This window comes from Mycteria americana, chromosome 3 (genome assembly GCF_035582795.1).
Source record: "Mycteria americana isolate JAX WOST 10 ecotype Jacksonville Zoo and Gardens chromosome 3, USCA_MyAme_1.0, whole genome shotgun sequence".
Classification (NCBI taxonomy): Eukaryota; Metazoa; Chordata; class Aves; order Ciconiiformes; family Ciconiidae; genus Mycteria; species Mycteria americana.
In genome coordinates, this window is record NC_134367.1 from 104,201,038 (window position 1) to 104,218,188 (window position 17,151).

Genomic DNA, 17,151 nt, shown 5'->3' on the forward strand with positions numbered 1-17,151 from the left:
ATGTCCTATTCACGGTCCTGCCAAAAGGCCTGATCTGCACGTCACTTGGGGAATGAATGCCGTCTGTGCTCTGAGAGGCTAGTGTATACCTTGGACTCTGGGCATCTGCTCTTTATACATCTTGGGCCTAGTTCTGCTCCATACATGCATTTAATATTAAACATGTTTGTCAGCAGGAAGGAGGAGAATGCATTCTGGACTGGCAGCAGAGCCCTTGGACTACCATTGAACCACCTATACCTTTTGTACCTCCCTGCTTCATTTATACCAGAGCTCCCTAGTGTTCAGTGAGAGGGAATGGCTGCCATAATTTCCTTTTTTCTCTGAATATGTATGGATTCTGCTGCCCCTCTTTCATTTTCTGGGAATTGTTGTGTACAGGATTTTGGAGCTTTTGGAAAGCAGGTCTGTAAGGGTTGTATAGGATGATTAAACAATTCTCCAGAAGCTGAAACCTTCTGGAATTCAAATCTTCTGCCTTTTTAAGCATACTGGAAGATAAGTATATTAATTGATAGAAACTTTGGCTCACAATTATAGCTGTTTCTTTGTTTTGTTAGCATGTCAGAGCACTTTGAGGTCAATGCATTGCTTCAGGCCTAGTGATGGAAAAAATGCACTAATCGATAGCAAGCCACCAACTTCTAGGCTGCAAGTTAAATGTGTTTTATGCGAAGTAGTGCTTTCCCTGACTTTGGTGTAGGACATAGTTTATGCTAGGAAAAAATAGATCAGGAGGCTAAAATTATGAAAGAGTTTTTTGTAATAAAGGAGGGAGTCCTTTCTGTATACACTGTTCCTCTTTTTCGAGCTCCACTGTTCCTATATTATATCCATTATGGATCTGGGCAGTCTGATCTGTGTGATAAACACAGAGTTAGCGCTATTGCTTATTGCTTGGTTTCAGTAACTTCAAGCACATGATGAAGCAAGAACGCTTCACAATATGGTCAGTCTAATTCATGTAGAAAAGTACAGGATCTGTTCCATGTGGCTTAGAAAGCAAATGTGTTCATTGCTGGTCTGTTACATACAAGGCTCCATGTTACACGTTAACATCTGAAAGGAGATGATCCATTTATTCTGTCAGAGATTCGGGGTGTTTGTTTTCACATGTGTAGCAGCTGTGGCTGGGCACAATGAATATTTATTTATTTTAGGGGACTGGTTCAGCCAGGCAGCATGGACCTTGTTGCATGAAGTATGTGGTGCCTCTTAAGCCAGCTTAGCAGCCACAAGCTGTTTCCTAGGTATCTGTATTTTGCATTAGGTATCTACAACTTCTAGATAAGCTGCTGGTGTCTTTGAAAGCGGGCTGTGAATGTCAGTTTTGCACTGCTCTGTGCTATTTTAGTGTTTATCCAGTAAACAGAGCTGGAACAAAAATTACACAAATTACTGGAACCTTGCTAAAATGACTTTGACTTTTAACCCAGAAATGCATATACAATGAAATGCTGGGAATACTTTGGACAACTAGATTATATTTTTGGATATACTGAAAACAAACCAACTTGCGTCTAATTACTGGGATTATGATGGGCTATGATTTGAACTTGTGATGGAGCCAGGGATGCAAACAGGAGCATGCTTCACAGAATGCCAAGAAGACAGTGCTTTATGAAAAGGGGAAGAGGAGCCATGGCTGTTCCACGAGTGCATTTCTGGCTTCCAGAGTGAAAAGCACCTTTGCTTGTTTGTTGAATGGCACTTATGAAGACAACTTCTGTTACAACACAGTAGCTATTTTAAATTCCTTTCACTTGTTAAGTCCTCTGAGTAGTGTTTCTCATTGACAGTAACAATCTCTTAGGCAGTTTCTGAGCTACCCAGCAGCTGTGTCTGACTGGAGCAATGTCTTTGAGGAAACAACAGACCTGTTTTCTGAGAAGATGCATTGGGGTGTGAGCAGATGTCTGCAGGGAAACCTTAGAGTTGTGCTGGGCCCCACAGGGAAAGGTTAATGAGAGGGTGATTGACGGAACTGTAATTCTCCCCCACCTGATCTCAGACCTCTGTGCTCCTATGGTGTATCATCACTCACCTTCTTCGCTGTTGCAGCTTTACACTTCCACTGAGGCTGGAACCAGTCAAGGCAAAAACTTCCTGCCCTAGTTCCTTCCAAAGGAGCTGAAAACCGTCTGTTTCCTACTATTGGACTGTGAGGATACTGTAGGACCGTTGGGCTTTCTGAGCGACCATACAAAGTGCTCCCTCTGTCCTAGTGCTTCATACAACCTTGAAATCACAGCTGCTGTTTCAGAAGCTTAGATATTTGTGAGAGGACTTGTCTCTTGACAAGCAGCTAGATTAAGAAAGGATGTTGGAAATACTGTGGTTTGCTTAAAAAAAAAAAAGTCATCTAATCCCACTGTGCTGCCAGTGGTGCCGAAACCCATGCTTATGTGCGCTACGAGCCGTTCGTAATGGAAATGTGTCTGCTTCCAAGCCTATTGCAGACCATGCAGAGCTTCAGAGCAGATTAGTGCTATAGGATCCATCACCGTGCAGTAGATGCTGGATGGATCAGCCTGAGTGATATTGTTCCATATGCAAAAGTACTGGGTTTAGACATCTGCCAGTAAAGTATGGTGAAGTTGGTTAATGTATAAATACAGCCAGATTCAGCTATGTAAAGGACTATTCAAGGCAAAGTTCCACTTAAACTGCAAGACTTCTCTGCACCAAGAGGCTGATAAAGGTCTGGGGTTTAGCACCTGCTGCACAGCTTAGAGCTTTACAACACATGTAAAGGTGAATTGCAGCAATACCTGTAAGCCAACATGTACGGCATGATGCAGAGATGACTCTGAATGCAGTTGCTTAGCATATGGCTGTTAAAGAATGAATAAATATATGACAAGGTGGGCCTTAAAAGTCTGTTCTTTCTTCGCTCTTCTGGGGGACACAGCTAGCTGCATTGGCTTTATGTTGATCTGACCTTTCCAAGATTTCTGAGTCTGTCCTCGTAGCAGCTCCTTGCCAGGTTGCTGCTTGTGCCCAGCCTCTTTGACAGACATCTCTTCCTGCCTGCACAGCCTTTTATCTCAGCTGTTGTTAGCCAGTGCTTAGCTGCAGCTAAGTGCATTAAGCTTTTTTTTGACTGTTGCTATGTGGGGTTTCTACCTCCCATCAGAAGACCTAGTAGGGTTGCCACACTTCTTCCAGCATACAGTGTAGACTGATCTAGGTTACAGTGCCGCTTCTGTCCTTAGGTGAGAAAGTTGAAGTCTCTGGCTGCAGAATTAAATGCCTCAGGCAGTGTAGGTGAATTGAGGCAAATTACTAGCTGGAATAGAAAAATTGCATAGATATGTTTAAGGGCATGATGCTGCATGATAATCAGTGCTCTGATTTCCGCCCCCTCCCCCTGCCCCCCAAACAGTTCTTGCATATACACCTTCTCTCTTTTCACATCTTCCTTTTCTGTTTTCCTGTCCTCTTTCCCTCTTTTCCCTTCCAGTATCTTAAAATAGCCTCTCTAGCTTCAGAGCTGTGTAGAAGGACTAGTGTAGGTTTGATCTCTACAGGGCCTGCTGCTGGCTCTTCTGTTTTAGATATTTTAGTGATTGCTCATGGAAAGATATCACCTCCCATAGTACTATTTAAAAGTGCATATGAATTATATTTAATACATAGATATGAGTCCTATTAGACCGTCAGGATTGATGAATCTCATAATGGTTTTTTAATCTTTTTTTCTTTTTTCTGCAATACTTTATGCTTCTTACTGCAGTAACTTGTTCTTACTTGAAGGGGTAGGTGTCTGTGTGCCTGGGTTCCCTCTGCTCTGAAACAAGGAATGTTTGTGGTTGCTAATTCCAATTTGGACTTGTCCTTTTAGTTAAGAAGGAAGAGTGCAGAGAACTTGGAAAATCTTTTCTTCTCTTCTGTGGTGGTGGCCTGTGTAACTTCTTTCCTTGCTCTGACTGTCAGTGCCCTCCTCCTGTTCCTGTGGTGTTTGTGTTGGAGGACCTGCTGCTGGTGTCACCATTTTATTTCCTCATCTGTGTTAGGATGCCACTGCTTGTCCTTCTGTCTTGCAACGCTCAGGTTTTTTTTTCTTCCCTTATTCTTACGTAGTTTTACAGGAAAGTGTTCAAGAATATTTCTCATGTTGTGAAGTCTTACTTTGGTGAAATACCTTGCAGTTGAAGACTAAAAGTTTTAGCAGATGGATGGGAAGTTAAGCTTTTCCTCCCTGAAATGGTATGTGCTGTGTGACCATTCATTTTATTTTTTTCCAGATACTCACATATGCACATGAAAAGCTACCACCACCTTGTGGATTTAACATGAGAGTTTCTCTATAAACAGATGTTTGTTGATTAGTGTTCCTGGAAAGTTAAGTTTCTTATTATCTTGAGTGTTTCTGAGTCCTGCTTTACTGGTCACTTAAACACATTTCACTCACACCATTCTTCTACGTAATCCTAACTTTGGCACATATGCCAACATTTTTTTTCCAGAAAGGTGGTTATCTAGACATTTTCACCACTGGTGTGTAACCTTAGGTTTTCGACAGGATGCAGAATTGGTAACTTCACAGGAAGTGTAGATCTGTAAGTGTCTTGAGCAACCCGCAATGAAGATGATGTATAAAATATAGACATAATAGTTATGAGCACACTGGAAAGTTGGAAGAATTCTTAGGTGTTCACTCACTGTCACGCATTTGTCTTCAGCGTGAGAGGCTTAACTTTTAAGTGGCTTTTCTTCTTTGATTGCTAGAGTACAGTACTGTCCTGAATCTTCAAAAAGCAAGAAAGAATAGTTCTGATAAATGTGGTGCATCTTAATAAATTGACTCTCTCAAAATGTTAAAAAAAAAAAAAAGAGGAAAAAAGATCACTTCAAACTGTTTTACCATAATGGGCTTAACCTTGGTCTTATTTTTTTAATATTTACAGTTTTTTTTCAGCTGCAGAATTTGGCCACCACCTCAAAGGAACTCATCATTAATATAAGATATAGCATACTAGAGATGATGTGCTAGCGGGCTTATTTCACAATTCCAAACTGCCACCTGCTGCTAAAATCTATAGCATCTTTCCTTGATGCTGAAGTATCCATCTACCCCAGCACCTGCCACATTTCACTTAAGTAATTGTTTGAAAATTAAAGGTTACCCACTCTCCTGTGAAAGTTGATGGAGACTTGTTCCAAAATCAGCAGCTCTTCCCCTTCCTGAAATAAATTTAGGGGTTATAAAACTGTGTCCAAAGTGGTCACAAACCTGTGCTGGATTATGAGTCCCGTTGTCACTTACGGTGTGCCTGAGCTTTTGTTTGGCTAAAATGGACAAAGGAGTCTGCTTCACATGATGTAAGAAGTGTTTGCCCTAAGAAGAACAGAGGTCCTCTTGAACCAATTAGGCAAAAATAACAGCTGGGCTACCCACTAATAAGGAAGGTGCTGCTAAACCTCTTTTCATTGTGAGAAGAAATAAATCTTTTAAGGCTTACTCCCTTGCATTTTTATAGAGAGCAATTCTTTGAAAAATTCAGCAATCCAGCTGGGTGATATGTGCAGGAAGACTGTGAAGAAGATAAAGAAACTTTTAAAAATAAAAAATGGTATTATAGCTGTTAGATTTGGCAATTATAAATGTTTCATTGAAGATTTCAGTATTTAGAGAAAGTTTTACTGTTTAAATTGTTAAGAACATGGAGTTTGGGGTTAGCACAACAGGCAGTCTCCCACAAGTTCCTTGTAGCCTGTTCTGCAAGAGGACATTCCTTCCTGGAGCAAATCTCTTCTGATATCTTCTTAAATAAAGGCAGCCCACATATATTTTTAGTAACTCTGAGAGAAAAGCAGGAAGATTTGGAATATGGAGGTTACAGAGGATTGGGACAGATAACGCTAACTTTTTAGCCTTACCTTTTCTGTGGAAATACCCACATCCTGGTCAAGCGGCTAGTTGGTAAGGGAGTGCACTGATGGTGTCCTGACAGATTGGCTCTTCCTGAGGAAAATCTGTAATGCCCACTGGGGAATGATTTGGAGGTGGCCAGACATGAAGGAAGGAAGGAATATCTAGAATTCCTGGGTAGGTGCTATATACGGTGATTTACTGAATGTGGGACATTGTATATGTTAGTGGCAAATGGTGACTAGAGCTATCTTTTGTTTGTTACCATCCAGTAAGATACACATCTTCCACATGACTTCATCCTAGATCTGCGGAGGAGAATAGTTAAGGACCAGACCAAGTTTGAGAGCACTTCTAAGCATCTGAGACATGTTCTGTTAGTACCCCAGATTATTTTGGGGAAAAGGACAGATTTTTTTTCACGGTCCTTACTGCCTAGGGTTTTTTTTGTTGTTTGAGTTTATTGGGTACGGCCCCATTTCAATAGCTTTTTGCTATTAATACCTGAACTTAAGTCATTTTCTTATATAATAGAATTACAGAAGATTTAATGCCTGAATAAACAGTTAACTGAGCTGAACACTTAACACTTCAATATTGAGTTAGCTAATCTTTCAAAGGTATGTGCTCTTCCGAGGTGCTATGAGGTGTGAGTAGAAGACAAACAAAAATATTGCTATTTTCCCAGATGCTACTACTATGTACCTATTCTGTGGAAATGCTGCTTCTCTGTATTTTTTCATTCAAATCAGTGGACTATGGGAAAACAAGCAGGCAAGTCACAGATGAACTCAGTGGCACAATTATTCTGATATTTGTGGTTTTCCTCTATCAAATCCTCAAGATCATTTGAATGTTGTTAGGAACGTCTGTTTTTATAAATATATTGTAGCTGAGCTGTCCTTAGAAATAAAAATTAAGGAACAAATTTTAAATCATTGGCTGCTGTCCTAATGTCCTGGCTACTGTTACTTTGGTCAGCGGGTGGCCTGGTCAGCCTTTCCAAAGCCAATTTTCATTTTAAGATATTTTTATTTCTTTGAAATAGGCAAAGCCTTTGGAAAATGAGGGAGCAGCCTGCTTGTGCTTGTGTAGATGAAGGCTTATATGTGCAACAAAGTAGCTGTAGAGTTTTTATATTCTGTTTGCAGTAATAGTAAACAGAGCATCTAAAATAACCACTTGTACATTGCAACAAACACATCATCATTTGCTTAAAAAGAGTTATAATTACAGTTGACGAAGCATGGACACCATAAAAAATGCATTAGTTTGGCTTGACACATTAATTACCTGTTTTTGCAGATGTTTTTATATATTGTTGTGTGAACAGTTTACAAAATAATTACAGGAAAGTAATATGGAAAATAAATTAAGTGGGTGGTTTCTCGCCTTAATATTTTCATTCATGTGAATCTGTGTGAGGCACAGCTGCTCCGTAGCAAATGCAGAGGGAGAGAGAGGGAGAGAGACGGGGAATCTTGAGGGGTTTTTATTCTAAGGTCTCTATGATCAGCCTTGCTACACTTTTATATCTTGCTTTAGCACTGTAGTTTTTAAACATGTAAAATGACATTGCTGATTTAATCCCAGTGATCAGGAGGGGGGAGAAGCTTTGATCCTGATCAGATGAAATGTAAATCTTCTAGTATCTAGGAAAATAAATGAAAAATCAATATTATTTTAAGCAGGATGATCTTTTATGAGCAGTTGTAAAGATTCATCAAAGGCTTTGACACAGTTTAAACATTTCCTGTTTGCTGCCATTTAAAGAAAAATGCCTTTCAAGTTATAAATTGTAATTAAAGAGAGATACCTCTTTAGATTATTGTGGGCTAACCACAGAATAGAAATAGGAGCTCAGTATGTTCACACAGTGTTTAAATCAAAAGGTCTTCACTAGGAATAAATTAGTGGATTCTTTTAAGAGTACACGTTTTGCGTAACTAAAAATACTATCCCATAACAAAATGTAATATTGCCTTAAAAAAAAAATGCATAAAGTCTGCATCACAGCTTTAACATCTGTCAAGTATAAGGATTTGTTCTAGTGTTTTAGTGATTTATTAGGTTTTAAGTGAAGAGTTCTATGACCTGAAATTTGGCATAAATGCTAAAGATTATTTTTAGTTTAATGGGGTGTTTATTATTACTCATCACCCCTGTGTTTAAGGCTTTTAAAGTAACTTTTTCTTTTTTTTTAATTCATATCCTCTGTTTCTTTACAGATTTTTGTGAGATATTGGCTGTTTATATGGGAATTTGTATTGGAATGTAGCTTTTTACATCTTCTTGGTTAAACTAATATAAAGAATAAAAAGCCAAAATCCCACTTCCATAAATCCAATTCTCAAACATCCACCTGTTACAGTATTCGGAGACTGAACTGTTAATGATCTTATTTGCAAATAAGATGCAAGAACTTGTTGAGTAAATGTCGTTTTGTGAATCCACACCCTCTTTTATGGCTGAAGATTTGAATGAGTGAACAGTTTGCAAATGTTATTTAACAAATTACTCAGGAAGGAAAAGTAGAAGGAAAACTGAAATTAATGTCTTGTGAAAGTAGGGAGAATGAAGACCGCTCTAAGGGGACATCCTAGCTTGTTTGCATTAATTACTGTAAAATTACTGAAACATTGAAAAAGGCAATAAACATCCCAACTAAATACACATAACTAACAATTAAGCAGTAGGCTTGGCTTTTATGATGGCCTTAGACACTAACCTAGCAGTTTTCTACCAGTCTGCTTGAAGAAGACGCTGGCTGAAGAGTTTGTTATTGCTGTGAGATGACTTGTTTTCCCTGAGCGACTACCACTGTGTGTGTCTAAGAGAATGTGGGTGATCACCGGTGGATCGGCACAAGAAAGTTTTATGGTGCTGTAAGATTAAATGTAGAGATGAAAGCAAGAGCGTTAGTCATGTTTTAAGAAATTGCAACACACATTTATAAAATACTGTGTATCTATTCTCTTCTGATAAAGCCAAACCCAAGTTCAAACAATTGAGTGTTACTTTTTTTTTATCCTAGATGGGAATAAGACTGGCAGTCTCATCTAGGGGAATTTCCCCAGATGAGTCCTACCAAGTGGAGGCTGATATTAGAGGTGCTGGCCCTGGTATGAAGTCCCCTCTGTCTTTAGAATGAAAGAAATTACTGAGAAATTTACATATCCGTAATACCATATGCTGAAAGTGCACTGAATTTCTCACTGTCCAGCTTCTTCCCAAACCAAGTGTAGTCCAAGGTGTTTGCAGAGCAGGGCTGTGTGTCTCTGTCCAAGGAGGCGACAATCACTTTTCCCTCCTGCTGTGAGGTGGGTAATAAGATTTACAATAGATCACTTACAGCAGAGCTTGAAGTAGATGGTAAGTCTCTTCTACTTACTCTTGATGGAGTCTGTGTGTTTAGGTAGTTTGTAGTCATGATATAAAAGGGAGGGGGAGTCTTTAACAGGGTCAAAACTACGCCTTCGAGGGCAGCTACCTGGAGGACACGCAGATGTACGGGAACATCATCCGCGGCTGGGACCGCTACCTCACCAACCAGAAGAACTCCAACAGCAAAAACGACTGGAGGAACCGCAAGTTCAAGGAGGCTGAGCGGCTCTTCAGCAAGTCCTCGGTCACCTCGGCAGCGGCGGTCAGTGCATTAGCTGGAGTTCAGGACCAGCTCATCGAGAAGCGACTACTAGACTCATCAGTGCCGATGCTTCTGGGATTTAGGTCTACATGAATCCCCACTGAGAAAAATGCCAGTCGACTGAATGAGCATGATGACAGCTCTCTGGCCAAGTGTCTGCAGATGGGAGTGGCTCACTCTAAAGAACTTAGATGGGGGAGAAAATCTTGGACCATGTACATTGCATCATTTTTAAATCACCTGAGTTGCAGGAAGACTAAGGTGTAGTAGTAGTAGTCCTGAATTCCTGACTATTCTGTGCTTCCACCTCAGTTGGGAACTTCCTAAAATTGTAGTAGTAGTAGACTAGTAGTAGACTGTGGCAACATGAAGTGGTAAAGAGTCTCTGCCTTCTTCACTCTCTGAGTCTAAGGATAGTTGAAAGCAAGAGCAATGATTCATTCCCTCTTGCATGGGGCTGGGGGAAAACAGCAGTTCTGAGAGCCTACAGCAGAGGAATTCTCTAGGAACTTTCTGAAGAGACCTTGTACTTAGTTTTTCATTATTATCTGCCATCTTGAAAGTGTTTTGGGAAAATTGAGCAGTCAGACAACCTGTTTCTCCTCCTTTATTAAGGAGTCAGTGTTAAGATAGCCAGATCTGGCTGACTGAAGGATCAGAGCGATTCCTCCTGCCCTGAGCTGCTGGAGAGACGTGGCTGCAGCTTACTCCTTCTTTGGGTCCTACCACTAGTGAAGCTGAGCACAAATTTCTGAGAGGGGCTTGCGTGTTGACACACATACCCTGTATGGACATGGCTGACCACAAACAGATTGACACAGGCAGAAGGATATTCCCTTTAGAGACACCTACGTAACCACAGGCAGTGTGAACAAACCAACCTCTTTTGAACTATTGCTGGTCAGGCAAAGACCTGCTGTTTAGGTCTCTCTGGTAACTGCCTCCCAGTCCCATGATCCAACTCTCAGACATTTTGTCTAACTTGCCTGCTTATCTGGCTTGAAGTTTGTTGGCGTATCTTATGCACAGAGACTAATAAGCACGCTCATGCAGAAAATAGTGAGGAGTAGAGTTTAATAAGAAGGTAAGACAAGACAGTGGTGGTCAGGTACGGGGCTCAGTCAGACAAGCATATTGACCAGCAGCCTGCCCACACGCAGTCAGCCCATGTAATTCCCATCTCTGTTTTCTCATGTTTGTGCCCCCCACTCCACCTTGACCCCTCCCTTTCCTTGCCTCTAATCCTGCCCCTAAGTATCTCACATCTTGCACGTTGCCACAATCCTCCCTGAAAACCTCCCACAGTAAGTTTTGCATGCGAGCATTTACAGAGTAAGTTCTCCCTCAGACATCCCATAATAAGTTTTTTCTTTTTTATGAGACTCATTCTTGATAACCCACAATAATCCTTTTTTTTTTCTTATCAGTTACCAAGTTTCTGGTTGAACTTCTTCAAGGTTACACTCAGAGGTTCCTTTCATGGCCCATTGATCAGTCTTATGAGTTCTAGTCTTCGTTATTGTCTCTGTTATCTGCTGTTTGTTAGGGTTTGTGTATTTGCATGTTTAATTTATTACCTCTCCTGTTCCTTGACTTGTCTTTCATGTTGAGTAGCTGTTAGGTAGATATCCTTGTAGTTCCTTGTCCTGTTTGAGCACTGGTTTGTGAGAGGTGCTGGCTTGCACCTGTCGGTGCACAAGCTCGTCACAGCCAAGGCTATGTTTCTGCAAGTCTTGGATGGTCTCGTTTATGGCTGGAAGAGGCTGTCAGGGCCATATGAAATCTCTGCTATTGCTCTGACTTCTTCTGGGACAGTTGTCTGTAACTATTTTTCAGCATAGTAATCTCAATTCTCTGTATCTCACCATCTTTTTATCTTTGCTTGGTGGTTGAATGGTTGGGTGTTGTCATCACAAATTGAGTCTATTATAAGAATATACTGCTCATGATGTGAATGCCTAAACATGAACTGTAAGTTTTAGAGTGAATATAGAATTTGTGAGGTATCACAGTATTCTCACATCCTGCGAGAGTTTGGATGGATTAGATATAACACAAAGGTTGTTCAGTCATCTGGGAAGTGAAGTAGTTGGAGCACGTGCTTCTTCCTTTCTTCCTGTGTCACCCCAAGCCAACAGTCAAGGAGCAGGTAGCATTGAAAAGCTATGAGCAAGAGTTCTTGGTGCCTCTCATGTTGCCTTCTGGCTATTGATAGTATTTCTGACTTTCTTTTATCCTTGGGAAAGACCATGTCAGAAACATGGGGAAAAAACAAGTTTCTTTATTGTTTTGTCACAAATATCTTATCATGTCTTCCCTAATTGAGGTTTTTTTGGGGTACAGTGTTCGGATCAGTGGTTCGTTTCAGTTCTTACTTATGTTACCATAGGAACATATACCAGATCACAGAAAAATGAAGTAAGACTTTTTATTTACTTTAGTCTATAGCAAGGCTTGAATTGTTATTTTTGTAGAACTCTGAGATCATAGTACTTGCTTTTTATAAGATGCATATCTGTAGGTTTGATTATGAGTAACCCAAAGCAAATCAAAAAAGGTAGAATCAAAGCAGTCATGTGCTTTGATTACTTAGTACCTCTCTCTCTATAGAAAAAATATCTTTCTTTTTCTCCATTGAGGTGAATCAAGTCCAACTCGTCGAGAAGCAGTGAAAAGGAAGACTGCAGAATACCTTATGCGTGCAGAAAAAATTTCCAGTCTCTACCATAAATCCTCTGAAGATGCATCTGTTTCTATGGTAAGCTTTAATTTCTTTTTTTCTGAACCAGAATTTGGTATAATTAAATTGTCCTGTCTTTTAGCAAAGTATATTTGAGCTTGAGGTTCAAAAACTGTCTAGAATTTCTCTCTTTCAGGAGGCCTGAGGAGCATTTTGATGTTACATTTCTGTTAAGTTGTTGTTCTTTTCTGATTCTTGTTGGTTGCATTTCATAGCATTACAAGGAGTGCTTGATTTAACCCAGGCCTGTTTGTTCACATGCTTTCCTTCTACTCCGCAGTTAATGAAGTAAACATTTTTAATCATACTAAAGAATTTAAAGGTAAAGCAAAAAAAACCCACCAGCATGTAACATTTCTTTTGACTTTCCCATGAGAATATTGCTTGGTCCTGTGGGGAGCAGAAAGGCTGTTGGTTTCTTTAGCCTAGCACATAATGTTGTATCAGAAGTGAGTCAAGCACATGGTGGGGGGATGAGAGATGAATTTCCCACAAAGTAAGTACTTAATTGAGCAAAGGTTCTTCCTGATCCCTTCAGATGTTTCTCTTGGATGTCCTTGAGTGATCAGCTGCTTCTTGATTTTTCAGGGGTTTCTGTAGTAATTCCCACCTTCTTAAGCAGAAACACCCTTATCTGTACTTGTACAAAAGACAAACAGAGCTTATTCCAAGGCACCCTCAATAAATTTCTACTTTGCCCTTCCCCAACCAATTCCTTTGAGACTTATCTGTTCTTACTTTAGACTTTTACTGCAGTCATGCTAAACTGTGTGTGATTGTCAGTGATCGCCCTATTGTAGTAAATATAAAAGTTACCAACTTCTTATCTTTCTGCATTTATTTCAAGTGAGGACAAAAGGGGCAGAAGATTATTGCTTCTTATTTTGCACAGATCTAAAAATGCTTTAAGGAGACCACTGCTGCAAAAATAGGAAGCCTTACAAAATCCAACTGCCTAATAAGTAAATTAAAAAAGCAAAACCACTGATTTTGTGAAGGGTAGCTTTTTTAATGTTGAGAGCCCACAAGTAAAATTTTGAGGATGTTCCAAATGGGATATATTTTGTGAGATTTGGAGTCTTGCTGCTGCTATGAATGGTACTTTGAACAATTTTGTATTTTGGACTGATATGAACTCCTACTAGGTAGTCTTTCTTTGGGTCAAACACCCCTGAAAATGGGGAAGAATCTATGTTGAATGAAAACCTCACTGTGTTTGGAATCTGCAGAACAAGAAAAAACCATTAACAACCTATTTTTGCCCTTTTATAAGTTTAAAAACTAATTGTGGTTGGGAAGGAGGAAGAAATAGGTTCCATTTTTGTATGTGAACTTGAGAGGTAAAGTATTTCTTCTTTTATGCTGTACTGAATAAGGCACATCCCTTCTTTGCAGATCCAAAGGAAAGCAGGATTAATTGGGATAAGACAAGAAAAAAAAAAAGCAGTGAGAATAGAATACCATTCTCCTTCTGTGTTGAAACTCAAAATTGACAAGTTAGGGCAAATCTGACCTTGCACAAGCAAAATGTTGCACCTGGCTCATTCTCCTTTTTACAAAAAAAGCCATGTTTCCATGATTTGGCTTTGTTTTACCTAAGTCTGTATGTGTATTTTAATATCTTCTATTTGCTGCTCTTCATAATGCATAAACTTGACTTTTATCTTAGAGGTTTGGAACTTGCTGGCATCAAGGGCAGATGGCGCTGGTGGGTCACGATGGTTGTGGTGAGGAACAGCTTGTCTCCAAGTTGATAGCTGAAAGTTAATCGGGAGAAGGACTTCTCTCCCAAAGTTATTGTAAGGGTAGTGGTAGGAACCACTAAGAGTTGTCATGCTCTGTGCTTTGGCTTAGCATCTTAAGGAAAGTGAGGAATGTGATTCTTCCGGCACAGTGGTTGCGGAGCAGACCTGAATTCTTGCACCTTAGTTACTGCTTACCCTTTTTACTGCCCAAGATAGTTTATATTGGAGTTTGCGTGAATTATTCTACCCCATCCAGACAGTGATAAGTGCACTGAAATGACCCACATCTATATACAGTGGGATTTTTCGGACATACTAGTGGAAACATGCAGATATTTTGTGTCTTTCTCCCAAATAAATTAAGTCTGTGGTCTACAAGGTTAGTGCATATGCCTCCTTGCACCATCACTTCACAGCAGCTTGATGTTTCTCTAACTGCTATTTACATGCCTTTGGTCATGCTGGGGCAAGGCTGGTCTGTTACCACTAGCACCTCCTACTGCTGTAGGTCATGCTGACTGCTACCATCCCTTGTTCAAATGCTGGTGCTTGGACAGGATATAAATGTGAATGTTTAAATAACACTGTACAATGCCTTCTTTGCTTACATGAATCTGTAAAGAGGTCTCTCATCACTTCTTCCATGCTGGAGGGACACTGAAGTCTTTGAGAAGAAGCACTGTGTTAGTACACTTAGGAGGCCTTTCCTAGAAGGATGGCCAAGTGCTGGTACACCATTTAGCCCAGCACAGTTTGAACCATTTAACTGAAATTGGTTTGCAAGAAAATGATGGACAAATACTGTACCCTAGCAATACCTGTGCCTATATTACAAAGGGCAGAGTGCAGTTTGGTTATGGGAAGCGTGGTTCAGTGCAGGGAACTTCATGGGCAGTGGGGGTACTGAGACCATTTGCACTTTGGAGGAAGAGGTCTGACTAGTAAGCAACCATCAGCATTTAAGGCAAAGTGTTCTTGTTCATGACAGAATCACAGAATCATATAGGTTGGAAAAGACCTTTAAGATCATCGCGTCCAACTGTAAACCTAACACTACCAAGTCCACCACTAAACCCTGTCCCTAAGCACCTCATCCAAATGTCTTTTAAATACCTCCAGGGATGGTGATTCAACCACTTCCCTGGGCAGCCTGTTCCAGTGCTTGACAACCCTTTCAGTGAAGTAAAATTTCCTAATATCCAGTCTAAACCGCCCCTGGCGCAACTTGAGGCCATTTCCTCTTGTCCTATCACTTGTTACCTGGGAGAAGAGACCGACCCCCACCTCTCTACAACCTCCTTTCAAGTAGTTGTAGAGAGCAGTAAGGTCTCCCCTGAGCCTCCTTTTCTCCAGGCTAAACAGTCCCAGCTCCCTCAGCCACTCCTCATCAGACTTCTGCTCCAGACCCTTCACCAGCTTCGTTGCCCTTCTCTGGACACGCTCCAGCACCTCAATGTCTCTCTTGTAGTGGGGGGCCCAAAACTGAACACAGTATTCGAGGTGTGGCCTCACCAGTGCCGAGTACAGGGGCACGATCACTTCCCTAGTCCTGCTGGCCACACTATTTCTGATACAAGCCAGGATGCTATTGGCCTTCTTGGCCACCTGGGCACGCTTCTGGCTCATATTCAGCCAGCTATCGACCAACACCCCCAGGTCCTTTTCCGCCGGGCAGCTTTCCAGCCACTCTTCCCCAAGCCTGTAGCGTTGCATGAGGTTGTTGTGACCCAAGTGCAGGACGTGGCGCTTAGCCTTGTTGAACCTCATACAACTGGCCTCGGCCCATTGATCCAGCCTGTCCAGATCCCTCTGTAGAGCCTGCCTACCCTCAAGCAGATCAACACTCCCACCCAACTTGGTGTCATCTGCAAACTTACTGAGGGTGCACTCGATCCCCTCATCCAGATCATTGATAAAGATATGAAACAGAACTGGCCCCAGTACTGAGCCTTGGGGAACACCACTTGTGACTGGCTGCCAGCTGGATTTAACTCCATTCACCACCACTCTTTGGGCCTGGCCATCCAGCCAGTTTTTTACCCAGTGAAGCATGTGCCCATCCAAGCCATGAGAGCCATTTTCTCCATGACCTGATGTTACAAAGCAGAACTGCTCTGTCACCCATGTCTGGTGTAGATAGCTTTGTGTTTCCTGTTGTGCCCTTACCAGGAACATCCACAGTGATCAGCATCAAAACTAGGTTCACCTGGCCTTTTTAGACATGACATTTTACTTCTTTCTCATCCACCAGCCCAGAGAAATATCCGGTAAGGGAAGAGGTAAGCTCAGAAATGCAGGTTCAGTTATTGTCCTGCACCCCTCAACCTCTCATATCTCCCAAAAGCTCGGGCTGCCAGCTGTGTGCTGAACCATGTGCAGCAGTCTCAAAAGACTATGCCTGCTAAACGCACTCCAAGCCACCCATTTGCCATCTGAACATCACGTGATGGTAAAGCACGGTGGCTTTTCTTTGGGGACCTGGGGCAGAAGGAAGCAAGCTATTCTTCTGCAGCCCAAAATGCCAGGCCCTTGCCTCTTCGAAGGCCATATTTCCCTAGAGGCGAAGGCCTGGCATTTCAGAACTGAGAAGCAAAAATTATCTTTGATGCCATGGAAACCAAACAAAGAACAATAGTAGTTTGTTACTTTTCTTGCCTCAGTAAAAAGCCAACAGTGTGGCCCTCAAGGGTAGCACCCTTAGCAACCACCCTGCTGCTGGCAAGTCTGAGTGGTGAAGAGAGGAGCACAAGAGGAGGTGTTTGGAGAACACTTGGCACTGTTAAAAAAAGGTTATGGGTAAAGGGCTTACGGATGGATAGAAGATTTCTTAAGGCTGAAAAGAAGTACAGGGAACTGACGCAACTGTGACTGACCGTGAACTGGGATCTCACTTGACAGGGTCTTGTAAACATTGAGAAAAACCTTGCTGTGACTCGTAGGAGTGAGAGATGTGGGGACAGCTTCTGGAGGTTGTAAACAGGCATGCAGACCTTCTGGAAAAACAAACTGCAGCAAACGCTGTCCTTCTCTTCCTCCTCTGGCACAGCATGGCAGCCTCAAGGGCCTTTTCAACAACAAATGCTCAAGAATACCGTGTGACAGCAGCAGCAGGCCATTTTGCAGATTCTCAAGCTGTATTTTCTCC

The 17,151-nt window shown here is 41.4% G+C and overlaps 1 protein-coding gene across 6 annotated transcripts in view; it reads left to right on the plus strand.

Annotated features, from left to right (window-relative positions):
• RPS6KC1 (ribosomal protein S6 kinase C1) overlaps positions 1-17,151 on the plus strand; it is a 91,002-nt gene that overhangs the window by 27,322 nt on the left and 46,529 nt on the right. For all 6 annotated transcript variants that reach the window (XR_012774833.1, XM_075496407.1, XM_075496405.1 and 3 more), the window contains one exon: positions 12,161-12,279. Coding sequence is in view for 5 of the 6 variants with exons in the window: in XM_075496407.1 (XP_075352522.1) it covers positions 12,161-12,279 (119 nt within the window). In the remaining variant the exon portion in view is untranslated. The remainder of the gene's footprint in view (positions 1-12,160; positions 12,280-17,151) is intronic.